The 27884-nt window shown below is 44.9% G+C and overlaps 2 protein-coding genes across 4 annotated transcripts in view; one reads left to right on the top strand and one right to left on the bottom strand.

Annotated features, from left to right (window-relative positions):
• LOC146173099 (phospholipid-transporting ATPase ABCA3-like) overlaps positions 1-12031 on the top strand; it is a 95555-nt gene extending 83524 nt beyond the window's left edge. For all 3 annotated transcript variants that reach the window (XM_084584462.1, XM_084584461.1, XM_084584460.1), the window contains one exon: positions 6659-12031. In XM_084584462.1, coding sequence (XP_084440588.1) covers positions 6659-6868 — 210 coding nt within the window. In that variant the 3' untranslated portion in view covers positions 6869-12031. The remainder of the gene's footprint in view (positions 1-6658) is intronic.
• An 8820-nt stretch (positions 12032-20851) lies between these two features.
• The window catches only part of LOC146173098 (uncharacterized), a 42084-nt gene continuing 35051 nt past the window's right edge, over positions 20852-27884 (bottom strand). Inside the window, exon 8 of the mRNA XM_084585118.1 lies at positions 20852-21156. Within this exon, the coding sequence (XP_084441244.1) occupies positions 20852-21156 (305 nt within the window). The remainder of the gene's footprint in view (positions 21157-27884) is intronic.

Genomic DNA, 27884 nt, shown 5'->3' with positions numbered 1-27884 from the left:
TTTGGATTTTTATTGTTAATACTAATGTAGCTGAAATATTTGTGTGCAGACTTATTACATTGCGGTTCCCAACAGACTGGTAAATATTAGTATATAGTAAAACCTTGTTAATTCGGATCTCACGGGAGTGAAAAAAATGTCCAAATTATCCAAGTGTCGAATTATCGAATCAGCCACAAAAACTGCATGCGATTTTTTTTTTTTATTATTGAATACCTTTACTTTGTGAAGAAGTCTGTGGTGCCTGTCTGCTTTTTCGTGGAAAGCTGGGTAGTGAAGACCAGTTTTCGGACATGGGACAACCCTTCCAGGGTGAGTGTGTTGCCAGGAGCACCGTAGCAGAAGTCCTCTAAAACTGCGAGAGCATCCGCGACTTCTCTAGCGGTACAACGCACCGGGGGCTCATCACACGGCCCGTGCTCATCGAGTGGGCTCTCATCATCGGACGCCTCATCTGCCACGCCAAGGGCATTGCTGATTATTTTATAATCGCTCAGTTGGCCAGCGACAACAACGTCGTCATCAATGGAAGTGTAGTCAGCGAGGTTCACTTCGGTGGGGAGCAGGCCGACGAATGACTCATCGTAGTCTTCCTCTGCTAATGGCCCTGCAGGCTCCAAGCTTGTGCCAGAGTGCACAAATTCACAGTGCCTAATACAGTTGACGACCACTTCTGCTAGCATGTGTGCCCACACGTGAGCCAGAATATGTATGGCACTCAGAAGCGTAGTGATGCATGCCTGCTTCCGGTCCATGCAAAGAAGCGTACACTCCAGCACTTGCTTATGATATTTTGTTTTTACATACTGGATAACGCCTTGATACATAGGTTGAAGGGCGGCGGTAGTGTTTGGAGGCAGAAACATGAGCCGGATTGCCTGTAGGTTGGAGTGAGCGGTGCAGTTGTCAACCACGATAAGCACCTTACATTTTTTCGCGCTGAAATGTCGGTTGAGATCCTGCAGCCACGCACGGAATATCGGTAATCATCCAAGCTTTATGGTTTGCCCGGTACTCCGCAGGCAGGTGTTAAGCGTTATTAAAACATCTAGGCTTCCATGCCTCCCCAATGACCAGAAGTGGTAGACGCTCCGTGCTCGTCATATTTGCTGCCAGCAACATGGTCACTCACTCCTTGCTTCTTTTTCCGCCGCTGCACACATCCCTTTTGAACACTATTGTCTTATTTGGGAGCGCTTTGAAGAAAAGCACAGTTTCGTCCGTGCTAACATCGCTCGGGGCGTAGTCTGCCACGTGTTCTTTAAGCTGGACGTTCTTCCAGTCTTTGACCACGTTCTTGTCCACCTCAGCCCTTTCACCGCACATAGCTTAAAAACAAGGCCATGTCTGTGTTTAAAACGTGCAAATCAGCCCTCTAAAGCCCTGAATGGATCAATATTCATTCGGAGGGCATAGGTCTCGGCTTGTGCACAGATCAATGGTCCGCTTAATGCATCACATGCAGTAGCAATACGCCACAACAACACGTCCTCTAGGGGTGGGTGAGCTGCAGTTTGCAAACACTTCCGACTGGAATTTCTTATTTCAAAAACTTCCGTTATCTGTGCTTCATTCTTGACGTATATTGACAGCGTGCTTCTTTTTACGTTGAATTGACGCGTCACCTGTTCTCTGGAAGTGCCGTCCTTCAACGCTTTAAGGACCTTCACTTTCGTCGCTAGATCCTTAGCCGCATACTTTGCGTATTTTGCCGGCACCGCCAATGCGACAGAAAACAGTAGCACTAGGGTCCCCCGGCACTGCACATTTCACACACAGGCTCAACACAAAGAACCTCGCAGAAAATGCAAAAGATGACCGCTCCGAAGCTTCCAAGCTCTCGTCACCCGAGAAACGAAACTGCAGTAGCGACCGCCACCTTTTTTACATAGCGGAATGCAGTTACGGATGAATAGATGGCTGCAGCGACGCACGATCCCAAATCTCACCTATGATGATGATGATGATGGGGCTTTCCTCTTTGCATCGGGTGGGCCCTAGCCCTGTGTACCCTAGCCGTTATTTGGAAGAGAGGAAAAAAAATAATTTGGGGGCCACAGAGAAGAACGATAGGAGAACTGAGAGGAAGAAAAAAAGGGGGAGGCAAAGAAAGGTAATACTGTGGGCACAGGTCACAGTGCGCTCTGCAGGACAGCCTCGCTGCAGTTCACACTGTCATCACCAGCGCTTCTTGGGCTGGGTTGTGCAGTCATTCACCACCACTGACGCGCAGACGCTCTTTGGATGTCGTCACTGTCTTAGTGTTTTAGTGTTCAGTGTAGAGCAGCGCCGCCTTCCGTATGTTTCTGAAATAGCTGTTCCGGTTCTTGGGGAATGATGGCCGTAGCGACGCGTGTTCCGAAAACTCTCTTCAGTGGCAGCGTTGGCCCGTCTCCAGTCCAAATTAACCGGTGCGCTCGCAATTTAGCGCGGAATAGACATATGTAGACATATGTACATTTTTGAAGGGAGGGAGTGAGTAGGCCAAATTATCCAAATTTCCAAATTAACGGGGGCCAAATTAACGAAGTTTTACTGTATAATGTTACATCGGCTACAATGCCTGATATATTGTGTGTTTGTTGTGTGTTCTGAACTGGTAACTGTTGGCCAGTGTGTATCAAGCACACATGAAAGCAATGCACTATGTTGTACTGATTTCTGATGCCAGATAATTGGCGAACTTCTAGCAAATGGGTGGCACAAGGGGGGTGCCGATAAAACTACATCAGTAGTACTATCTAGCAAACAAAAAGTGCAATATCTTCGAAACCGCGTGAGGAAAGATAATGTAGCAAACCTGATTAAAGATGATGTAGTAAACCTGACTTTTTTTTTCCCCATTAAAAATGGGCGTTAAAAGCGTTACTTTCCCTTCACATGATGGGCACAGCAAAAGAATTAAAGGTCAGGCAAAGAAATGCATTCTCAATAATGCAGCCCACTCAGTGTTCTTGGCGCAGCGAAAGCAATGCAAAGGAGGAGGAGGAGGAAGATGAGGAGGGAAGGCAAAGAGGTTAACCAGTAAAAGCAACCGGTTTGCTACCCTGCACTGGGGGAAGGAGATGAGTGGATAAGGCATTGCTGCAATACAGTATAATCTCGTTACAACGGATCCGGTTTCAACGGATATTCGGTTATAACATGCCGATTTGCGATGTTTGGTTGGTTTTCCTATCTATTCAATTGACTAAACTTCGCTTACTGCAGACTCGGCTACAGCGGACATTCGGATACAATAGAATAAATTTTGGGTATAAATTCCCTCCTATACAATTTTTACAGCGGACTTCTTTACTCGCGGATATTCCAAATTCAATACCTTCCAACTTCAAACATTGGGAAACTTTCGGGGGGGGAACAGCGCCGGCAGCCTCCATGGCCAGCAGGATCAACACAGCCGGTGGCCAATGTGATGCGGCCGTACTTGGCTTGGATTCGGCCGGATTGAAATTGGACTGGCTTTGACCATTTTTGATCGTGTTTTTGATAGAAGGAGGGATGATTTGCTATGATGTGTATTAGCTCTATGGCTATGATTACTGAGAACTTATAATTCCAAAATACTGTTAAAAAAAATGCCGTTTGATAGCGTCCCCTCTCGGAATAAAATGTTTTGGGGCGTTTACGTTCAGCGCCATGTTAACGGATGGCTCCCATTGGCTCCAACGTTTGTTCTGAGCGGCCTGTCGTCCTGGCGTTTTCTTTGTCCTGTCAGTCCCTGTGCGTGCGGACGTTACGTTCAGCGCCAACGTTTTTCAGCGCGGCGTGTGCTTAGTTTATTCTGCCAGCCTGTGCGTCGGGACGTTAGCGTGATGGAGCCGATTACATCAGCCAGTGCCGTGCATCCTAAACCGCCAGAAACGACGAAGCGCAAGCAGATTTCCCTGAAGGACAAGCTTGACATCATCGAGCAGGTCGAGAAAGGCAAGAAGCAGGTGGACGTTGCCATGGCTTTCGGCTTATCGAAGCAAACTGTGAACTCTATCATGAGCGCCAAGGAGGCAATCCTGGCAAAGAAAGTCTCGGGTGACTTGCAGCCCAAGAGGTTTCAACTCCGCGAGGCTTTATTCCCCGACGTCGAGGAGGCCCTGCTGGTGTGGCTTCGCGACGCCCGTTCGCAAAACATACCCGTGAATGGTCTGCTTCTGCGGAAACGTGCAGAGCAACTAGCTGTTGTTCTCAACTGAGAAGACTTCAAGTGCAGTGAAGGTTGGCTCAACCGATTTAAAGGAAGACACGGAATCGCCTTCAAGTGCCTCTCTGGCGAGTCGGCCAGCGTTGACGACACTGTTGTGGCCGATTGGAAAGCAGAGGTCCTCCCAATGCACCTCGAAGGCTACGCACCGCGCGACATTTTCAGTGCCGACGAAAGCGGCATATTTTATAAGTTGAGGCCAGGGAAGACGCTCTGTTTTTCCGGATACGTGTGCCATGGCGGCAAGAAGTCGAAGGAGCGGGTTAGTGTTCTCTTCTGCTGCAACATGGACGGGAGTCAAAAAGAGAGGCTGCTGGTAATAGGCAAGTCTCCGCTATGCCTGCAGAATGTGCACCTTCCCGTTGACTGGAATTATAATAAAAGCGCCTGGATGACGCAAAGCATATTCAACAGGTGGCTGCTGGATTTTGACAGCAAAATGCAGAAGCAGAAGAGGAATGTGCTGCTCTTCCTTGACAATTGCTCAAGCCACATGCAGCTTCCACAGCTTCAGGCCACAAAGGTGGCGTATTTTCCACCCTGCACTACGTCAAAAGCGCAGCCTATCGACCAGGGCATTGTGCACTCAGTGAAGTCGAGGTACCGCACACGCCTCGCTGAGCGTTTGCTTTTTGACATGCAAGCCAAGCGAGACTCAGTAATTGACCTGAGATTTGCAGTCCAGGTTCTTTCTTCTGTGTGGGCGCAGATTCAGCCAACTATAATAAAAAACTGCTTTAGAAAAGCAGGTTTTCCAGTCAGTGACAGTGACTGCTCAGACCCCATATTGCCGCAGGAAGACCAACCAGATCCAGGTCTCTGGGCAGCTTTGAAGAGGCCTTCGGGAACCAACAATTCTCGGACTATGTAACTGCAGATGATGACCTGGTGAACACGGAACAGTTAACAGATGAAGAAATTGTCGCTCAAGTCCGCAGAGTGCCCACTGCAGATCTTTACATAGAAGGTGAAGAGGAGGAAGGTAGCGGAGAAGTTGGAGCTGAGAAAATAACTTCTCAAGCCTTGGAATCCATCCAATGCCTGAAAAAATATTTTGAGCAAGAGGATATGGCGGCAGATGAAGTTAACAGCCTTGTGATGATGGAGACACGCATAGTGTCCAAAGCTGTTAAATGTACAGTACAGTCAAAGGTGACTAGCTTTTTTAAGAAGGCTTAGAGACAAATAAATCTATTCATTGACCAAATTTGTCGCTTGTAATTCACTCTGGTTTTAACAGACTCATTTAGTGTCTACATAAAAGTCTGTTGTAACAGTATTACTCTTACTACATACTTCTTTTACAACAGACCAAAATCTTCATCACTTTCAAGGTCTGTTGTAATGAGATTATTATGTGTAGGTTTGTTTACGCTATCTCACCGAACCTATTGCTTCACTTTGTCGCTTGTGCAAAGCGAGTCATCATTTCATAGCTTAATAAAGTAATCAAATTCTGCGCCCCATTCTTAGTGTCTGGAACAGCAACGTCGACACATGGCATTCTTCACGACTTAACAGTATACATACGTCCCTGCGATCTTTGAAAACTTGCTCTTTACACACAGTCACTTTGTAATGTTGTAACACTACTGCGCAGTGCGTTGAACACGAGGTGATTTAGACTGCCGGGGACTTGCGAGTGCAGGCGACCTGCAGTTTTCACCGATTCACCCATACATTGTTTTCCCCATAATTGCTGACTACAGTATTAAAGTTAGTGGCCATACAATTGCCGTTGCCGCTGTTCTGAATAAACGCGCCAGAACCTTCCCGTTTTGCTGAAGCCTCCGCTACCCTTTTCACAGTGGTGCGCGTCAGCAGAGTGGTGCCTTTTCACCAAACAGCCCCGCCACATCTTGAGGCTACACCGCACCACCCACACGATGATGCACTGAGGTGAAGCCCGCAGGGAAGAGCTTAGAATGTGCCAGCTTCAACCTATGGAACAATGAAGGAGAAATCTAGCATCGGCTCGGATACCTAAAGTGCCACGGTGGTGGCTGAACCTCACACATACCTTGTATAGTAGTATCGGCACCAAGCACAAAAGGCTGGCAAGTGTGCCATCACAATTTTGCACAGCTCACTCGTACATTTCTCATGTAAAGGGTCGTCGAGTCTGAATTCAAAGAAGCAGGCTTTCTTCGAAGTGCCATTGCGCCGGGAGGCGACTGCACATCGAAGCACAAAATAGCACAGGCTGAAAGCAACCTGAAGGCGGGGCTTTGCATGGTCGACGACTTCGACATGTGGTTGAATTGGAGGCAGTGCCTCCCTGATGACAGCATGCCTGCTCGCACTAAGAGCGGACGACCCTGTACCTCGTTGACAATATCGAAGGAAAACGGGAGAATTTATTTTTATGGAAAATTGTTTTCTTTTCTGATTAACACGTCTGCTTAGCTAAGTATCAGGTGACACAACAGTTCCTCTTTTTTTCTCTGCCTCTCTTACCAGGCTCTCCTCCACTTCCACGTCACTGACACCACCTTGAAGTGGAGCCAGCTCTTTGAAACGCTGGAGTCGCTGAAGCAGGAGCTCTCCTTCGAAGACTACATTGTGAGCGACACCACGCTGGAGCAGATCTTCTTGGCGTTTGCAAGATCGCAGCGGGAGGCGACTTCAGAAGCTCACATCGGGTGCTTCAAGCGGTGCTGCCCATTTTAGGAAGTCTTCTAGCCGTTGAACCGCAAGTCGGCGCTTTAAGCTTTACCTGTGCTCCACTGTGTTGTGGTTCTCGCTGCAGGCTGCGAGCGCCAGCTACGCTGACGCGTGTCGAGTTTCACCCTGACTTGGCGAACGACAAAGGCTGGGCAAGCATGCTTCTACAACAGAAGGGTCAGTCTGCTGGTCAGATTGACAGTCGTTCAAACTGCTGACTGGTCAGTCTCTCCTTTGGTATAGTGAAAATGAAATGCTGTGTATGATGTGTAGGAAGTTCTCGCACATGCTTCGCAGGGGGAGCGACGTCTTAATTCTTCGTAGGAGCACAGTTGTAACATTTTCTATGATGCTAGCAATATTCGAAAAATCTCTGCTTACTCGATAGCAGCACACTCATTTGGAGCAGAAGAACCTGCCTTTTTCACAGGAACAAGTTCTTCGATGTTACCTCCTTCTCCCCGCTGAATTCTGTCCAGTGTGTGATAGTGCTGCAGATGTGATAAACCCATTACTGAGATGAGCCAGTTTGAAATGAGGGAAAGATTTTGAATTCCCAGAGCCATCTGTCAAAATATTCAAATGAACTATCCTCTGAAGTTCAGAAAATGAATATTCTGCCCGGAGTCACCAAGCCGTTTTGCGCTTTGTCTGAAATGTTTTCTCTAGCGACAGTAACAGTGCGAAGAAGACTTGGCACAGGTATTTTGCACAGTGTACCCGTAGGTTCTCAGTTTCATACTAATACTGTTAGATAAGTGCCCTTTGCATGGCTACGTAAATGCCCACACCAACACAAAAATAGCAGTGAGAGCTGCTGCTAATAGCTTCTCAATGAATACTAAAAATAGAAAAAAGAAAATGATTTGCGACATGCCAATTAAGCTTCTTGACTGACCAAAGATGAATTTGAACTAAGTGCAGAACCGGTAGTGTTGAGCTGCTCCACTCTGTTTTCATGTGTGGCCTAGTTCGAAGTTTGCTGGTAGAGCATAGCACAAAAGACATGGGTCAAGGCCTTAGTCGCCACTGTTAAGACAACACCTTTATTGCCAATGATCTGGTCTTATTTCTTTTTTTTTTCTCAAGATAACAGTGACTGTTAAGGTCTTTGAGGCTTACCAGGATCACCTCATTTACTCTAGCCCACACAGTTCGCCAAGTCGGGGCGAACAGACAAGCTGTCATTGTTCCTTTAATGGCTGTGATGTTCTGAGGCTTCTATTTGTGTGAAAAGGATCAATGCCCTCAGAGAATCACTGGGGAGGATGAAGGGCATGTGAAGGAGGTCTGAAATTGTATGCTCATGGACGACTCTGGAATGTTATGAAGTGGTACGGATGAAGTAACTGTAAAGTTCTTGTTATCAGCTGTGTTGTTTCGTCACCTTATGAAACTGCTGGTTTTTCGTGCCCTAGTTGTCTGAAACTAAGACAGCAGCTTATGCTTTGAAGCTTTCCAAGTGAGCTGCTGATCTATGAATTCACTAGTACTAGTGTGTTGTGGTTCCATTTGTTCTTTTTCCATTCTTTTGGATTGTTGTAGGTTTTTTTGTTTGATTCACTAGTTTTGTAGAGGTGCAGTCATGTAAACATCTTCTGCAAGCTCATGTGATGTGAGCTGTTGTGGATAATTTCTGTGGACTGTTCCTTTAGTCATTGAACAAACGAAACAAAATTGGTGTTTACTTTTCTTTTTTGTCTTTCTCATGCCATTGCATTCGACTGCACAATGGTGCTCCTTAACATGCCATTTTCAAGTTTAATGTTGGAAAACGTGCAAGAATTAAATACATCGTTTTGCAAGTAACTGCTGGGCTGGCAACCAGATTTTAATACACGCTCGTTAGCTAGAATGTTGGAATGGTTGAAACCGCTGCAAATATAACTAGTACTGCCTTCTACGGCGTAATACTAAAGCTGATAAAAACTGTTGATGTAGAATCGAGTATTGTATATGGGTCGCCATGTCGCTGAGGGTTTGCCGAGAACTTGGCGTTGAAACCGTTGATTGTGTGAAACAGTTTTCCAAAGCCAGGAAAAGTTGTCTACCCGAAGCTGCTCACACTAACCGTGTTGTATTGGTTGTCACATTCACGTTATCGCAAGCTGTTGCATTCTTCATTTTCCATCAAATGTTTGGTGAAAACGCTATGCACTTAATACGTGCCTTTGTCGGGAAGGTTCTGCAGCACAAGAGAAATGCCGTAAACCTCGCACCGTTAAGCGTTTTGGGATTATTTTTTTAGGATGATATAGGCGAGTGCAGGTTCTTTGTCAAGCCTTTCCATAGGCTTTTTGGCTGTACTACTGGCATCTCTGTGATGTTAAGCAATGGGACTTGACAGTATTTCTCTAAGTGGTGTTTTTTTTTTTTCATGTATAGATATGTTTCACTTGCTTTTTTGCTGGTGATGATTGATGATGATGATGATGACAGAGCATATATGTGGTTGTCTTTGTTTGGCTGCCGGGTTTTTGTGATGCTGAGATGACTGGGCAACAGTAGAGATGTACTTCATCGTTATTTCTATCATTTACTTTCAGTGTTCATCATGTTTTAGCTTTTTATGTCACGCCCAAGTGGTGTTCATTACATGCACAGACAACAACATGCATACAAGAATATGCAGAGCAATATTTTTGTTTTTAGGATACACGTCTTTTAGGGAATGGGGAGTCACTTTGTGAACTTCATCTTTGACCTAGTGAACCGATGATATCTTCCTTACATCCACACTTACTGCTTGTTTGGCAGAATGGTACAGCTTTAATGCAATCAGAAATGATCAACTTATTGCATCCAGCAGTTAAGAATAAATTTATGTTCTCTAAAGCGAACTGATCAAACCCTGCTGTGTTTTTTCCTGCATAAAGATGCAAATTTCAGCCCTCAAAGAACATTTCAAAGTGCAATAAAGGACACATTGGAGTAACAAGATTCAGTATGTATGGCTTTTTCCATGTTTGTCTTGAACATGGCTGTAACATAGCTTGAAATATAACTGTGCTATTTTTATCGAAATGTTTGTGGCAGCATAAAGTTATTCTCAGCACTAATTATCAAAAACATGGTTTAATTGGCATTTGTTGCATTATCTTACTTATGGAAAATTTTTTCTTTTTTTCTAGTGGGATGCTGAAACCAAAGTTAGGAACACAAGTAGTTTTTTGGCTCATATTTTTGTCGTTTTTGTTTGAGGCAGTTGTTTCGTGTACAACGCCATGAATTTCATTACAGCACAGATGTTTTGCGTAAAACAAGCAACATATAAAATTATTTCTATGCATATTGTTTTATATGTGCAGAACTTACCCACCTAATGCCCATTTCACATCTCAGGCAGCCGGATTCATCTTCACAAACTTTGGTGTTTTTTTGTTCCCAAATGGAACTAATAAAGCAGCAAAAACTGCTCAAACTGCCCAGAAATTTCGAAATATAGTGTTTTAAAAACACATTATGCCATTAGTATGATGTTTACAGTTTACAGTTCCTGGCATTAGCTCCTTCTTTGGCATTATTGGGTGATTCCTTGTTTCTGCAGGCTTTGAAGTGTCAAAACTGATGTGCTACGAATAATTAAACTAGCACTTTGCACTGTGACTGCCATGAATTATCGATGCCGTCCCACTTCTGTCGTTTTTGCTGGTCTAGCGTGCAGAGTTGCCTTTCTCTTACTTAGCGTTTAGACTAATTGAAAAGTACACGTGAATACTGTGAATGGAGCCTACTATATTACGGAGCAAAATATTGCCAGAAGAGCAAATCAGTAGGGCACGTATTTTACGTAAGGTGTTGCATGCACTCTTGCGTGCTGTTTGATGACCTGTCTGAACACAATCAGGGTTGGGGAGGACAGTGAAACTTACTTTTCGTATTGTTAATTTGTAAAATGTGTAAAAACTGTGTTATCCCAAGCCTAGTAAAATTTCTTTTGATCATCGCCGTTAGGGAGAATCTGGTCGGAACCTTCAAAGCCAAACTATTTCATCACAAAATCTTCATGGGGCCAGACAAAATGTAATGCTGGGAAGGCTGAACTTAGGATTCATCTCTTGATAGCATACAGTGAGTGAACAAAGGTGAAACACCGCCGTGCTGGTTACGTTGAAAAGTGTAGGCGACGGACAACTACAGCCACATCTCTAAGCTAAGCAGAATTATTTCACTTTTCTTTTTTATTCTACTTGCGTAGTAAATTTGTTTCAAAAGCAGAATGTTTGTGCAACAATCAATGCTAGTTACTCATTTATTACGTTTGGAAGATCTGGATGATTTCTGAAGCATATATATCGGTATTAGGGCCTGACTGTGTTGTGCTGAGCCCTAAGTATTAGTCATATGAAGGTTTACATGGGTCGTACTTGATGATGATAGCAGCGTTATGTAAAAAAAAAAATGTGCCACTGCCTGAGCCAAAATTAGCATTTCAGTGTTTGTTCCTTGTGATGCCCTAATTATATGCAAGAGATTCATGACTTGTTAACTGAAAATTTATCATTACACTTTAACCATCAGTGTTATATCAAATGTATGACAGAAAAGGAAATTGTGATAACTGATGACTTAGGGGTAAGTGATGACTTAGTGAATCAAGTAACTGACAAGAGAATTTGCAGCTGAATGTTTTCCATGTCTCACTGGTGTGAGTATTCAGTTCTTCACATTTTGAGATTGCACAGTGGTGTGCTTTTTGGTGCACATTTCTTATGTTTCAATGTTCTATATCTTTCCTCTCCATAGGGTATGGTGATATAAATAGATGCAACAGCACACATTGCTTCAATGTTTCCAACTCGTATGCAGTCACTGTTTGAAAATTTAAAGAATTCTCTCAGTATTCACCTAATGATGACTGTCAATGTGAACCACCAAAACACAAAACTTCTATTCGTTGCTGCTACCATGAGCTATATTCGACGTTCTGTGCGAGACAAATCAATTCCCTTTAGGTCAACTGTTTTTTATACCTGTATTATCAGTTTTGTTCACATGTAGTTCTACTTTATCCTAGTCAGTTTTTTTTAATAGTTTTTGCTTACATGTCTCACTTCTAGCTTGCTGGCATAACATGTTGGCTGCTGGTTCTCTGCTCTATACACATCACTGTGATGCTTGGCAATGCCCATTTTCTGCAGTGTTCGAATAAACTGTTGTTTATGTCTGCATCATTTCTTTATGAAATCCCACCAAAGATCACCTCTTAATTTCAACTCTACGAAAGTCGTTATTGGGGCTGAATTTTGCATAATTTTAATTATAGCTTGTTATATGGCCCAGTAGAGAGATGTAAGAGGTTAGTAATCTTGCCCTAATGTGGCCTCCAGGGCTGAATATACCGTAAATACCCGCATATACATAGCCACATTTGTGACCATGTCGGTCAGAGTGCGGTCGAGGTTCTCGGCGAGGCCGTTCAGTCAGGGACATAAGGTGACCACCTGTACCGCGACTCACGGCACTGTGCTGCACTGAGGTCTATTGTCCTGCGTCTCGCAAGATAAAAATAAATGTTAAAAAAAAATTCCCTCATTGCACAATTTATCAACACGTACAATTCGGCCGCACATTGAGTTCAGCTGCATATTTGTCCAGCCTGTTTAAGGGTATGTGGTACCTACAAACACTCCAAGCCTCTGAGAAAGTCACCTTGTTGTTCTGCGCACTCCAGAGTTTCAGGGAGCGATTTTTTTTCACTAGAGACATTTAGTTTAGCGCTTCCGTGCGAGAGTCTGTACACATGCGCAGATCACTCTGATGGTGATAGATGGCGCCACATTCCTGTCAAATTTCGGCGGACGCCGCACGGGAAGGGGGGGGGGGGGGCAATCAGCGTGTGCTCTGCCATTGGCCTGGCCCACTCTCGTGTCTCCAAGGCGCATAAACTGGCCGGTCGTTTGGAATTCTATCAACTCTTCTGTCGTATTGTGTAGGCCGAGCTGAAGAGCTGGAGTAAGCGGTGTGTCGAGGTGTACGACAGGAGGAGGAGGGAAAACTTTGATGGCTGTTTTTGCCGCCGATTGTAAAAGGCCTTGTTCAGGCGATTTAGCTGCATCGCTTTAATTGAGTCTTTAATAGGGTGCACGAATGGTCACACGACTAAATAACAGCCCCCGCGTCTGTTGGAAATGCAGCGGATCAAGTGCGCCACCTGCGTGAATTGCTTCATCAGCATCTGTATATTAAATGTCACTCGGCCGTTACACTGCAGATACGGGCCTAGCACCTTTAGTCTGTTCACTCCAGGGATAGGAGTGCCTTCGAGGTTGAGGTCGATTTCGGGCTGGAACATGCGAGGCCCAGTGCGCGCGCGATAAACGAGCAGTTGTTTTACCTCTCAGGCGCATGTTATCACTCTCTCAGCCACGTAGAGTTGTACGTGTTACCTCTACGGCTTCTTGAAGAATTCATAGTTAGCGTTAAATACCAAACAAACATTCTGATCATCGTTCACTCACGGAATCTGGAAGTGTTTTAAATGAGCAGTTTCTTTATTAGAATATGTTTATCTATTCTTATCGTGGTGTTAATCTCTCATGTTACTCTCGCCTACGGGAGATCCAGCAGCCGTACTGCTTGCAGGTTTGGTTTTTAATTTTCCGTAACAAGGGGCTTTTTTTCTGTGTGGCGAAGGCAAGGCATGGAATATAAGTCGAGCAATGTATACACTGAAATTCGTAGTTAGTGCTAATAACAAATATCAAACAAACATTAACATCATTGTTTATTCATGAAATCTTTATATTTTTATGGAGTAATTCGTTTATGAGATTCTGCCTATATATCTTCTGTCATGTGATGTTACCCTCTCATTACGTCCTGAAAGAGTGAAACAAAACTTGTCACTATCTCGGCGTTTTTCGAATCGATCTGCATCTAAGATGAATGCACAGTACTTGGCTCTAACAAAAATGTTGTCAAATAGGGCAATTCTTTTTCTGACTCTATGAAACATTCACACTTAATGAATAGGAAATGCCCATTTGTTCAGCTTTGAAACTGATTGTTATTTATTAGTTCTGTGAGAAAAAAAAATGAAAATAGCTTCAAGTGAGGCTATGAAGTCTATACCGTACTCGGCTTGTCTCCTTGATTCTCTATCTTACAAGTTGGCGCTACATTCTCCTCATTTGTAACATTTCACTTATTTCCTTGTGCAAATAGCTCCTAATTCTGCCGTTCGCGAGCCAACAAGGTTCAACGCGCTTCTATAGCGAACTTATTCAGCTATTTCATCAGAAACAGGAACATAACGGACATAAAGCTAGTGTTTAAATCTGTTAGAAGTAAAAGGATCCTCTCACACAGCAAATGGGTGGTTCAGTATCGCAGAATTGAAGGCATATTGCTTTAAAACTGTTCTCTGGCATAAATAGCTGTTCTTTTCAACTGCCCAGAGACGAGCCGTGCAATTTTGATGAGACATTCATCTAATGCGTAACATCGATAGCATCAAGGCTGCGCACCACTCATTTATTGCACATATACTTAGTGACTAAACTTGCATCGCTGTGATTGAGAGGTGAATTAAGCAGGAGCAGTGACGCGACCAATCGGGCTGTGCAGCAGTGTGAAGTTCGTCATGAAACGTCGTTCTGCATTGTCCGCCTTGCACAAAAACGTAAATAATTCAAGATTATTGACTTGAGATTTATCTGCTGCAGATGGAGGCCCGCCTTTGTTGCTTATGTAAATTTTACTGGGCTGTAGCACTGGGTGTGAGTAATTAGATGAAAAAAAATAATTGCTTATAAAACTGCATAAAACATGAGTGAAAATGGCTGTTCATGTAGATATAACCTCAAAGGAAATCTGAAGAGATGTCTACAACATCCAAGGAGCGAAAGCAGATAGTGTCTTGGTGGATACGGTATATATACTTAATGCTGTAAGCAGAGGCGCAATATGTTAAAGGATTGAGTAAAGCTATAAAAAATTACGAGGGACTTTAGCGACTAAAGTAGTGAAAGGCGAAAGCCTGAGTGCCGCATTCTGCTACACAACTGGCACTATTTAGTAATTAATTAATCAAATTAGCTAATATTATTTATTATTAGTCATTAAGTAGGTAGTTATGTCAATAATAATAATCATAAAATAATTAGTCATCAATTGGTAATTCATTATTTATCAGTAATTACTTATCATATGGCCATATAAGGCACGCATTCGTGCATACTGGGTGGTGCTCTGTAATTGGCCGATACCTATATGACGTCATCCCACCTCGGCCAATCAGAGCCGCCGCAAAAGCGGGACACATTTTGTCCACGACAGCATGAGCCATTAAAGGCTTTCGCCTTAATATCCTAACGTGGTGCGATCGTAACCAGTGCTTTGTATATTTAAGTTCGGCACCAACACATCATTCATTATATCACTCACTTTCTAGGAAGATGGGATTACTTACGTAAGTCACCTTTTTTAGGAATGCTCCGTGATTGATTTCAACGTCTATATATTCTCTGTAGTCTTTGCCTTTGAAGACTTGTGGCTTCGTATCGAAACTCACGTGCACGAGCCAATGTTCAGGGGTATTTCGCACATACAGAACAAACTCCTCGTACCTTTTCATTGCGACACCTGTGAAAATGGTCTGCAAGGTTCTGTTCTCTTTTTGATGTATAGAAACAGTAACTCTGAAAGAAAAAAGTCGGCGAATGATTACGACACCTTGTAAAGTACAATCCCAGCACAGCTTTCCAGGCATGGCATATAGAACGGTGTTGTCAGGCTCTTGTTCTCAGGAGTGGCAGTAAAATTTCAGTCCAGAGAAATAACTGCGTTCAGATGCTAAGACAGAGCTAAAATCCTCGAAAAATATCCCAATAACCCATCAAAGAAGGTTTCAAGTGAAGAGGTATCAGGTACCGTCTGTTGCAGAAGTTTGCAGCCCAACGCGCCGGGCGGAGGAGCAGTATCGCTCCCGAGAGGCGGCGCTGCCTCATGATGCAGCTATAAAGAGTGAGGAGTTTTGTTCTCTTCCCCTCATCCCGCGGTTGATATCGCACATCTTTGCTCTCAGCCGCGCGATGAGGGGAAGAGAACAAAACTCCTCACTCTTTATAGCTGCATCATCAGGCAGCGCCGCCTCTCGGGAGCGATACTGCTCCTCCGCCCGGCGCGTTGGGCTGCAAACTTCTGCAACAGACGGTACGTCATCCAATGCTGTACTCATTTTCAATGTTATCAAGTTTCTATCACTGCATCTCTACTCTATATTGCCGCAATTTGCATTTTCTATAGTGCCGCATTCTGCTATGCAACTGGCACTAATTAATAATTATTTTATTAGTCATTAATTGTCAAGTTGTTAGTCATTAAGTGCGTAATTAATTATTGATTATTACATATTAGTTTGTAAATAATGATATACTTATTTGATCATAATTGGTAATTATTTAATTATCAATTGATCATTGATTGCCATATGGCTATATAATGCACGCATTTGCGCATACTGTGGTGGTGCTCTGTGGTTAATCGAGACCTCTATGATGTCATCCCGCCTCGGCCAATCAGAGCCGCCGCAAAAGCGGGACACATTTTGTCCACGACAGCATGAGCCATTAAAGCCTTTCGCCTTAATACGCCTCTTACGTTCCTGGATCTTATAAACAGCACAGTAGATAAATAATTCCGGTCTTATGTATTAAGGGATCACTTATACAGCTCGTGTGGCCGTAAAGCCATCGGCGTCGTCATTGCGCGCACCGCTTGTCGGAAAAACCAGCGGATGCGCAAAGAAATTGTATGATCGTAATTAGTGGTACTAGTGATTGATGATTGATTGGTGTGTGATTGACAATCGGGAATTAAGGAAATCATTACAAGTGATCGATTAAATAACGAAATGAAAAATTAGAAAAGGGGTAGAACAGTGTCAAAATGCTCAAAATAAAAAAATTGTGCTTGTTAAGGTAGGTAATGTACAATGTGTAATTCATCAAGTAATCTACTGAAATAATTGAAAGAAATTAAAACATGGATAAAGGGGGTTCAATAGTATTAAAATATTCAGAACGAAAAGCATATGTTCGATCATACATAGTAAGAAAATTTGGTGTGTGTAATTAATCCAATATTTGAAATAACTGAGAAATGAAGAATGTGTTCAAATGTGTTAAACGGCTCAGAATGGAAAGGCAATGTTTGCTGATAATAATTGTCTCTGTATAAAAAATTAAAATGTAAGAAATGGGATGTAAAATTATAAAGGGAGTAACGTCCGTGTACAAGAAGGACCCGGATGTGCAAGCCCAACATAAGATATGGTTGTGATTACTGATCTCGAGCCGGGCATCCTGAAGAGTGAAGTTGAATGGGCCTTAGCCATCCTTGCTAAGAACAAAGCGAGCAGAATTGATGGCATTCCAGCTGAGTTGCTTCAAAACCTCAACCATGACTACGCTGTTAACATTCTGTATACATTATGTCAGCAAATTTGGACAACCCTGCAGTGACCACAGGATTGGAGGAGGTCAGTTTACATCCCCATTCCAAAGAAAGACAGTGCCAAAGATTGTTCCAACTACCGCACGATTGCGCTTATTTCGCATGCTAGCAAGGTGATGTTGAAAATCTTCCAAGGTAGGCTACTGCAGTATGTGGATCGGGAGCTTCCGAACGTGCAAGCTGGGTTTCGCAAGGGCAGAGGAACTAAAGACCAGATTGCCACCTTCGCTGGCTCACGGAAAAAGCAAGAGAGTTCCAGAAACCCATCTACTTTTGCTTTATTGATTATGCGAAAGCGTTTGACTGCGTAGATCACAGCGGATTGAGGCAAGCTCTCCAAGAGATATGGGAGTTCCAATTCACCTCATCTGTCTCCTCAGGAACCTGTATGAAGGGCAAGAGGCCACAGTCAGAACTGGGCATGGTCTTACTGATTGGTTTCCGATTGAGAAAGGAGTGAGACAAAGCTACATACTGTCGCCCTGCCTATTTAATCTATATGCTGAGTGCATCATGAGGAAGGCCGGTCTGGACGAGTCTTCAGCTGGAGTGAAGATCGCTGGGAACGTATCAACAACCTTAGATATATGGATGATACCACTTTAATGGCAGAAAGTCAAGTGAAACTCGAGTCTTCTGATGCGCGTACAAGAAGAGAGTGAGAAGTTTGGGCTTAAACTGAACATTAAAAGGACAAAGATCATGGCGTCTTGCCCTATCAAGTTCTGGAGCATCAAGGGACAAGAAGCGGAAGCTGTGACAGATTTTCTCTTTATGGGCTCCAAGATTACCCCGGAAGGAGAGTGCAGCCATGAAATTAGGAGACGCTTGCTTCTGGGAAAGAGAGCCATGGCTAGCCTTGACCGCCTAGTAAAGAGCAGAGACATTACACTGCCAACCAAGATCCGTATAACTCGTGTTATGGTCTTTCCAGTTGTGATGTATGGATGCGAGTGTTGGACTGTGAAGAAGGCTGACCGCCGAAGAATTGACGCGTTTGAATTGTGGTGCTGGCGGAGACTCTTGAGAGTTCCTTGGACGGCCAGAAGATCAAATCAGTCGATATTGTCGACCATAAACCCTGATTGCTCATTGGAGGGTCAAATTCTAAAGTTAAAGCTCAGCTACTTTGGTCATCTATGAGAAGAGAGGAGTCGCTGGAGAAAGATTTGATGTTGGGAAAGGTTGAGGGTAGGCAGCGGTAGTAGTAGGGTAGAAGGGGTAGCGGAGAAGGGGTAGGCAGCGAACGCGATGGTTAGATGGCATCCTTGAGGCACTGCCGATGAAGTTATGTGATGTTAGGAAGATAGTGAGAGACCGGAAAGCGTGGCGTGATATGGTCCATATAGGGTCACGAAGAGTCGGACACGACTGAACTGAACGTCCGTGTGGTGTGAAACGCCACTGCGTCACATACTTTACAGTATATTTAACAGATTTAACCGCGGAGCTGAAGTGTCCCCCTATTTTGTTTCTTAAATAGTTAAAGCTCCGACAGGCACCGCTCAAAATGATTAGCAGGGTCGGAGAGAAGGCAAGCATCTTTTTACAATGTATAGCGCCTTTTCTAAAGTAAATATGTGTACTGCCGCAGCTTCTTTTATTGGAATGTAAAATGAGTATGGACATCGCAAAGAGCATTATTTTTGGAGCACATTGGCCTTCGCCTGCTATATTTCCGGAATAAAGCATCCGCCGCCCCTGAGCGGTTGTTGGTTGTACACGCCGATTGGATTGGAAAACATATATTCGTCAAAATGCAGATGCAGACGGTTCGCTCTATATGGCCTCCAGTTCATGGCTGGCGGCGACCTTAGTGGCCCACTCGGTGGCCAAGGCTTGAATGCCCGGGTCCGAGCTGACCAGAACGGCCTCCCATCGCTCAAGAGAAGGAATTTGTACTAGATCGTCCGGTGGGGGTTCTTCTTTACATTGCCATAGTATAGGATCATACGTGGTTGTTTCGCCATAGAACTTGCACGCGGTGTTAAAGTCATCAGGGTACATTTTTGCTAATAGGTAAGGGCTAAGAAAGGATCTCGTCTGGAGTCTCCTCCAAGCGGTCTCCTGTGCCTTATCCAACGCTTTGTCAGGTGGCGGAAATTTGTGCCGTTCCAATCTGTAATGACTTGTGATATCGTGAAAAGATGCGAGCCCCTCCTTGGAGTAACCCATGGATACGAAGGACCCATCGACTCGGTAGACGAAACCTCGAACCATGTTGTGGGCCGCCTCATTTCGCGGATTCCCCGATTGAGCCGGCACCCATATCACCTCAATTTCTCTGTATGGTTGCCTGGTCAGTTTCAGTATTTTCTGCGCTGCAGTTGAGATTCTGCCCCCCGCAAAGCTACGGACAGCAAATTTAGAATCGGAGAAGATTGTATCCGCGTCGATGCTAGCTATGGCTAGTGCCACAGCTGCCTCTTCCGCGGTTTCCGAAGATTTTGTCACTACCGACCCTGATGCCTGCCGCCGCCCGTGCACGTCCACCACCGCCAGTGCGAACGCTCCTCTTGTTGCGTATTCTGCCGCGTCAACATAGACAGCTCCTTCGCTCGTTGCGTATTTTTCGTGTAGAGCTATTGCCCTAGCTTCCCTCCTTCCTTCGTGGTAAAGGGTGCATATTCATTGGTAGTGGTTTGATCGTCAGTCGCTTGCGAAGGAGTTTGGGTAGCTGAGTTTTCGTGTCCTTGGGTGGAAGTTCCACGCCTATATACCTAGGCGCTCCAGTATGGCTCTACCTGCCTTAGTGCGCTTAAGCCGTCCTTTTTGCATTGTGAGGTGAGCCTCCTTGAGCTCCTCTAGAGTATTATGTATTCCCAGTCCCATAAGTCTTTTTGTCGATGTGTAGTTCGGCAGCCCCAGAGCTGCTTTGTATGCTTGCCTAATTATTGTATCGGCTTTGCCTTTCTCCGCAGCATCTAGTTTTAGGTATATGGTAGCGCATACACCATCCTGTTCAGGACAAATGCCCGCACTATCCTACAGAGGACTTTTTTTTTTTTACTCCTCTCCTACGGTTGGCATTTCTTCTGATTAGCCTAATTGACGTATTAACTGATGTTTTCAGCTTTTGAAGGGTTTCTTTGTTTTTCCTGTTAGCTTGTAGATACAGCCCTAAGATCCTTATTGACTGCACCTCCTTGATTGGAAGTCCCCGCCACGCACACGTTAAGCGGGGTTGGGGGCGCTTGGCTCCTGGAACCGGGACCCCTGGGTTTGGGTCTGATGACCAGTAGCTCGGATTTTGGGTGTGAGCATGATAGGCCTGAATGACCTGCTAGCTCTGCGATAGTGTCTACCGCGCGTTGCAACGTTTCCTCTATCTGACCATCATTCCCGTTGGTGGTCCAGAGTGTGATGTCATATCTGCGTAGAATGTATGTCTCAGCCCAGGAATGGCTTCCAGTCGGGGTGGAAACTTAATGAAGGAAAGATTGAAGAGAAATGGTGACAGTACTGATCCTTGCGGTGTCCATCTACCCCCTAGCCGAAAAGGTAATGACTCTATTTCGCCTACTTTAATTATCACGGACCTACGGCTGAGAAATATGAGCGAATGTATCGGAAGGTTTTTTCTCCTGGGTTAATGTCTGAGAGATTCTCAAGAATGGCTTCGTGTGCCACGTTATCGAAGGCCTTGGTGAGGTCTAGCCCTAGCACTGCTTTGGTGCCCGTGCACTTACCAGTGTCTATGACGTCTGCTTGGAGCTGAATCATGACATCCTGTGTAGATAAATTAGCTCTGAAGCCTAGCAAAGTTGTTGGCAAGATCTCTTTGTCCTCTGCATACTCCTGCAGTCTGTTTAGGATCACATGTTCCATGAGCTTGCCTACGCAGGAAATGCAATATTGGGCGCAAATTGGCTATATCTAGTTTCTTGTCTGATTTGGAAATAAAAGTAATCATTGCATGCCTCTAGGCTTGAGGGATTTCACCATCGTTCCAGTACTTATTCATGAGCCCCGTGATTGCTTCTACTGATTTTGCGTCTAAATTCTTCAATGCTTTGTTGTAACCACGTCCGGGCCTGCCGCGGACGTGGTGCGGAGCTGTCCCATGGCGAAGCGAACCTCTGCCTCCGTTATTTCTGAATCTAGCTCTGGATTTAGGAGTCCTCGGTATTTGAGCCCAAGAGGTCTTGCTGAGATATCGATCCTGTAGTTCTAGGAAGAACTCTTCCGTGGTGCCCTCGTATTTATGGATCAGTCTAGCGAGCTGATTTTTCTGCGTCGATTTTGTCTGTGTCGGATCTAGTAGATGTCTGAGCATTTGCCACGTTTTTTTACACCCTAGTTGTCCATTCATGCGGTCACATATCTGACCCCACTGCTTTTCTTGAAGCTCTAGTGTGTAGGCTTCTATTTGTCTTTCTAATTTCGCTATATGTTTCCTTAGCGGTCTATAGGTGTTTGTGCTTCCTCAGTCTATTTTGCAGGCTGAGGTGGGCTTCCCACATATGGAGTAGCCGCGAGTCGGAGATTTGGCCCTCTTGTTCTATCGGCACCTCCGATGTGGTTTGCTTAATATCCTTTTTAAGCGACATGATCCAATTATCGAGATTTGTGATTTTTGTTTCGGCTGTTTGCTGTCTTAGGTCCCTGAATTTATCCCAATCCGTAATATGTGTCTTTCTGAGTATTGTTTTGTGCTTAGCCGTTTTGAAGGTGGTGGCTAAAATATAGTGGTCACTACCTAGTGTGCGACCTGTGTTTAGCCATTCGGCTCCCATTATATTCCTAGTAAGGGTGAGGTCCGGTGACGTGTCGACGCTGATGCTATTGCCTAGCCTCGTGCATTCTGTGGGTTGTTTAACACGGAAAGACCCATGTTCTCTATCGCTTGCCATACTATGTTGCCTTTTTGGCTCGCTTTAACGTATCCCCATTACGGATGCGGGGCATTGAAGTCTCCGACAACTAGAAGCTGCGCTTTGGATGCCAACCTTAGGCTTCTGACCAGTAGCTCCGGAATACCCGTTCCTCTGTCTCTCGGCGGGCTGTATAGATTTAGAATAAAGAGACTTTTGTCATCTCGACTTTTTGGCACTATCTCGAGCATAATGTAATTTTCCTTGGAGCTGTCAATATTTTGCTGTATTGCAGTGGACATTGCGCTGCACCAGCGTTGCAGTGAACGCACCCGTGACGGTACCGGCGTCGTATCCCGGTGGTAGGAACGCTTTGTAGCCCGGAAGTTTTACGGCACCACTAGCTTCTTGTAGAGCAATAACGTCTGGTGGACGCTGTAGGTTTTGTATGTGGAGCTGCAAGCTTACGGCGGAAGCCTCTGCAGTTCCACTGCCACACTTCAAATTGCTGTTTGGGGGCCATGATGATGCGTAGCAATTGTGTGCATCGGCTGCTGACCAGGCAACGGAGGAAGGCGTGCTTCCATTGCGCTTAGTTTTTCCATCATTTGTTGGAACGGCATGGTTACCTGATTTTGGAACACCCTGAATTCGTTGGTTAAGGCATCCATCCTATTAGTGAGTGTGTCCACCCTAGCCGAGAGGGTGTCTATACTTTAACCTCCATGGTGTCCACCCTTTCTGTGAGTGCATTTACATCGGTCCTGAGTTTGTTCGGGGCTCTCGTGTGCTGCGGCATATCAGTTTCTGAGGCTTCTGCTACACGTTTACTGTTCTCCTCTCCGCTCGGGGGAGGTGGTCTTTTGATCGGGGCTCTAGCGTCCGTTTCCATCGCTACCACCACTACCGGCGGCACCGGTGGCGGGACTCGCGTCCCCTTAAGTTATTGGGTGTTCTAGCGCCCTAGTATTCTTAACTAATTGGCGGAGCTCCGCCATCTCTTTTTCTAGTTTGGCAATTTTATCACAGAAATAAAGAGATAAACAATTGCGTTTGACTTACTGCCTAACACGGCAAGCATCACCAAGTAAAACCACAGCCAAATCAAGCTTTCTCTTGGCCCAGCCAGGTATAGCGGAGTTAAACCACAATTTAATTTCCCGCATAAGCGACATCTTTCTAAGCTCTGAACATCCGACAGGGTTGCGAAATTTTCGCTGTTCTGTAGGCCCAATTACTGTGAATGGCGGGAAATGTGGAAGGACACCACATTACCGGAAGAATATGGCGGCTTCAAATCGGGCTTTTCTCAAGTTTAGGCCAAGGCACTTCGAAAAGAGCGGCATTGTCCACGTGGATGAATGGCCAGTTGAAGGCGTGCTTGTGTCGTCGAAACGGGCTGTTCCAAAATCTCTGCCGCGGAAGCCATGCCGAGGAAGCACCCACAATGGCTACTCTTGTCCATACATTAAACTTTCGGTGAAGCTTATTGACCAGTGAATCATTGAAGATCCCTGTCTTTACTCACTTGCTATGAAAGCCAGTATAAACACAGAGCGCTGTATATGAGGATCCGACGGGATATTCCAGGTTGCCATAATGAACGCGTTTGCCCTGAGGAAAGAAAGGGAGAATAAAGACAATATAGACTTGAATGCCCCGTTTGCTGCGCTGTAATTTTTCTGTCATGCAATAGGTGGCCTGGCCAGTTCTTCCCTGTGACGTAAAGGTATGCTGAGCCTTTAACACATAGAGCTGATGAACAGATATGTTTCCTCTTTCATGCTGACATCTTTATTTCTTCAAATAAAGACATCTGTCACGCCTAAATTATAAATATGAACGATAAAAAGGCTGGTACCTCAAGAGAAGTGAACAAGATGTGCTGCCGCACTGCAACACATTGGACTAGACGCTGGAGGTTCATGACTAGAAGAGCTGTTACAGCACTGAAACAGACACAATACGCAAAGAACATTTCGCAGACTACCAACCGACTTTACTTGAACGTCTAGAAATAATATTTACAGAATCGCTAATTATGACATTCAAAAACCAGTTAGACAGAAAAACAGCGAATCTTAACGCTAAGGCAGCAAAACTTGAGGTTCAAATATTCACGATGCACGAAATATGCAGAAGGCGCGAGGACGCCTTCATCACCTCTTGTTTTTATTTTTTATTTGTATAACCTTCCTTGCTATCTAGCGCCGCAGTAGCTTTGGGGAACGCAGCTTTGTACAGAATGGACACTTAATCTTGGCGCGGCTAACCGCAATGCGGCAAACACTGTGCCTTGTCTTAGCCGCCTGGCGAAGGGAGTCAGTGATTGGTATTGTTGTTGCGACTGTACCAAAAAGGAAAATAATCTGCATGGGAACGCTACTGCTTCTGCAGCTGAGCCACCTCCGCTTCCTCGTGCGGACTGAAGAAAATAGAAAGGAAAAAAAAGAAAGAGGAAAAAAGGAAGACGCGTATCGCAAAGGTCTAGTTGCGATAGCGCTAGCTTGCGTAGGAACAGAAGCCAAGTTCATAATTACCGACAGCAAAACTGCCATTCAAAATTTTGGGAAGGGGAAGATATCGCCGGAGGCGGCCAAAATCCTCACCCAAAGAACAATAAATAGGAAAATTCAGTTGATTTGGACACCCGCTCACGCTGCCGTCCCTGGTAACGAGGCGGCTCACGAGCTAGCCCGATCTCTCTACTTCCGGGTAGCCGTCGAGCCCCCCGAACACTGGGCATACGACGAGCGTCTGCAAAATTACGGGGAAATCATCGACCATTATAAATTGGGATGTAGACTGGTACCCCCGCCAGATGTTAGACTTAATAATAGAGAAGCTGTCGCGTGGAGGCGGCTACAAACTAATACGTTCATGAACCCGGTCTGGGCGTTTCACGCGCTACCAGACTTTAGGGACAATGATCTCTGCAAACACTGTGGGGCGAGAGGGACCCTCGACCACATAATTTGGGAGTGCCCACAATCTCCAGGGATAGGGCAAAATATTACAAGTAGAGAAGCCATGGGATACCCTGCTGCGAAGCGCGGACCCTGCGATCCAGCACCGCACCGTCCATCTGGCGGAAGAGGCCGCAAGAAGCCAAGGGCTACCTGCCAGCCTCTAATCCGCGGGCGCACGACTCCCCGTTTTCGATGGAATTAAAAGTTGTACAACCAACCAACCATCGTCCGCCACCGAAGCGGTAGCGGGTGCAATGACAGTCTACAACAGGTACCCACTGGTGGCAGTCTATCCTCACCTCGAACGGTGGGGGCCTATCAATCCCAACCCCGTAGGGCCAGGAGCAACCACCCCCTCAGTGATTTGACGAAAGCAACTGCATGTGTTCCGATTTGAAACACACAAAACAGGCCTATCGTTTCATTACATTGTTTCTAAAAAAAAAAAAAAAACATTGACGGGTTGAACCTAGTTAACGACCGGAAGCTCTGTAGGCCTCGCGCTGGGCTACATCGGCAGGACGGCCTGACGCTTGCGACAGAGTGCAGATATCGGCGGAACAATCCCCGCGTCTTCAAAGGCTATACTGAGAAAACCAGCCGCATTTAAGCATGCTTATATGTACCGGAACCATGGAAGAATGTAAATATTATCCTCATTCATAAGGTCTAAGGACCTTAAAATTACAGACCAACGGTCTGTTACGTATAAGGTATTTACTAAGGTAATCGCTAATAGAATCAGGACAACCTTATACCTCTGTCACACGAGCAAATTTAATGTCATTCGTATCGAATGACATTAGCATCTAATGTCATTCTTCCCGTGCTACACAAGAAAATTTAATGTCATTAGGTTCGAATGACATTCTTCATCGAATGAGTTTGGGGAACTCATTCGCATTCGGATTCGATCGCGAACCGAATGTGTACTCTTTACGCCAGATACGCAGCAGAAACAAGTAACCCAACAACATATTCTGCGCACATTGAAATTTAAAAATTATATTTCTAAAGTTTTGTTGTAAAAGCTGTTAATTTAGGTGTAAAATTATTAGCACTGCAGGCTCTCGCGGAACGGCATTACTCTCGGTCACAGCAGTGGTCCAGTCATGGCAGCGACTCACGATCATTTTGGGCTCTGTGTTCCTTGGTAGCCGCATCTCCCCGTGTGTTTATCTCGGAACTAAGTTTTGAGTGAGCTTCTCACAGTTTGGACGACAATCGCATGCTCTACGTGTCTCCGTGCGTCTTCGCACTGTGTATCCGCGCTCCGCTGTGTTCAGCCAAATTGTTTGTTTACTTTTATCGGTTTTTGGGCATTTTGTGGGTGACTCGATACTTGGCTTGGATTTTTATGGCTAAAGTGCTACCGCATAGTCAAAAGTAATGTTTTTCGCTTGAATTATCGTACAGAAATGTTTTGACCAGCTTTAAAATGTTACACAGTGATTTCAAACGCCTTTTATGCGCACTGATGTTCCTTAAGTGCAGCATTTTTTTTATAGCTGATCGTAATTGCCACCATTTGCGAATGACATGATATTTTACCGTGTAGCACCGAATGACATTCGATGCATCGAATGACATTCGATTCGAATGACATTAAATCTGCTCGTGTGACAGAGGTATTAGACTGCAGTCAAGCAAATGACCAAGCAGGTTTTCGGAAACGGTACTCTATTATCGAACATATCCATACCATTAACCAGGTGATAGAAAAATGCTCGGAATATAACCAGCCCTTATACAATAGCATTTATTTATTACGAAAAAGCATTTCACTCCGTTGAAACCTCAGCGGTGATCCAGGCATTGCGAAATCAGGGGGTAGACAAGCCGTACGTGAAAGTACTGGAAGATATATATTGTGGCTGCACAGCAACCATAGTTCTGCATAAAGAAAGTAACAAAATTCCCATAAAGAAAGGTGTTAGGCAAATAGACACGATCTCCCCAGTACTATTCACAGCTTGCTTAGAGGAAGTATTCAGAGACATGGAATGGGAGCAGAGATAAGGATAGATGGAGAATACCTCAGTAATCTGCGATTTGCTGATGACATTGCCTTGCTAAGTAACTCGTGGGATGAACTGCAAATAATGATTGATGACCTAGACAGGAAAGGTAGAACGGTAGGCTTCAAAATCAATATGCAGAAGACTAAGGTAATGTTCAACAGCCTCGGGAAGGAACAGCAGTTTACGTTATGTAGCGAAGCACTGGAAGTAGTGGGCGAATATGTCTACTTAGGACAGATAGTAACCGCAGATCCGGACCATGAAAAGGAAATATGAAGAATAAGATTGGGATGGAGCGCATTTGGCAAGCACTCGCAGATTATGACTAGCAGCTGACCGGTATCGCTCAAGAGGAAAGCATACAACAGTTGCATCTTACCTGTAGTCAGCTATGGGGCTGAAACGTGGAGGCTAACCAAGAGGGTTCTACTTAAATTGAGGATAACTCAGAGGGCTATGGAACGAAAAATGGTAGGGGTAACATTAAGAGATAGGAAGCGTGCAGAGTGGGTCCGAGAAATAACTCAAGTTACTGACATTCTAGTGGAAATTAAGAAGAAGAAATGGGCATGGGCAGTACATGTAGTGCGAAGAGAAGATAACCGATGGTCGCTTAGGGTAACAAACTGGATTCCAAAGGAAGGAAAGCGTAGCATGGGGCGGCAGAAAGTTGGGTGGGCGGATGAGGTTAAGAAGTTCGCAGGGGTCAATTGGATGCAGCTAGCACAGAACTGGGTTAATTGGAGAAATATAGGAGAGG

The sequence above is a fragment of the Amblyomma maculatum genome, chromosome 11 (assembly GCF_055883805.1).
Source record: "Amblyomma maculatum isolate TAMU_Amacu chromosome 11, ASM5588380v1, whole genome shotgun sequence".
In the NCBI taxonomy this organism is placed as follows: Eukaryota; Metazoa; Arthropoda; class Arachnida; order Ixodida; family Ixodidae; genus Amblyomma; species Amblyomma maculatum.
Note: the sequence above shows the minus strand (reverse complement) of the source record. Positions and strands in the feature narration are given on the sequence as shown.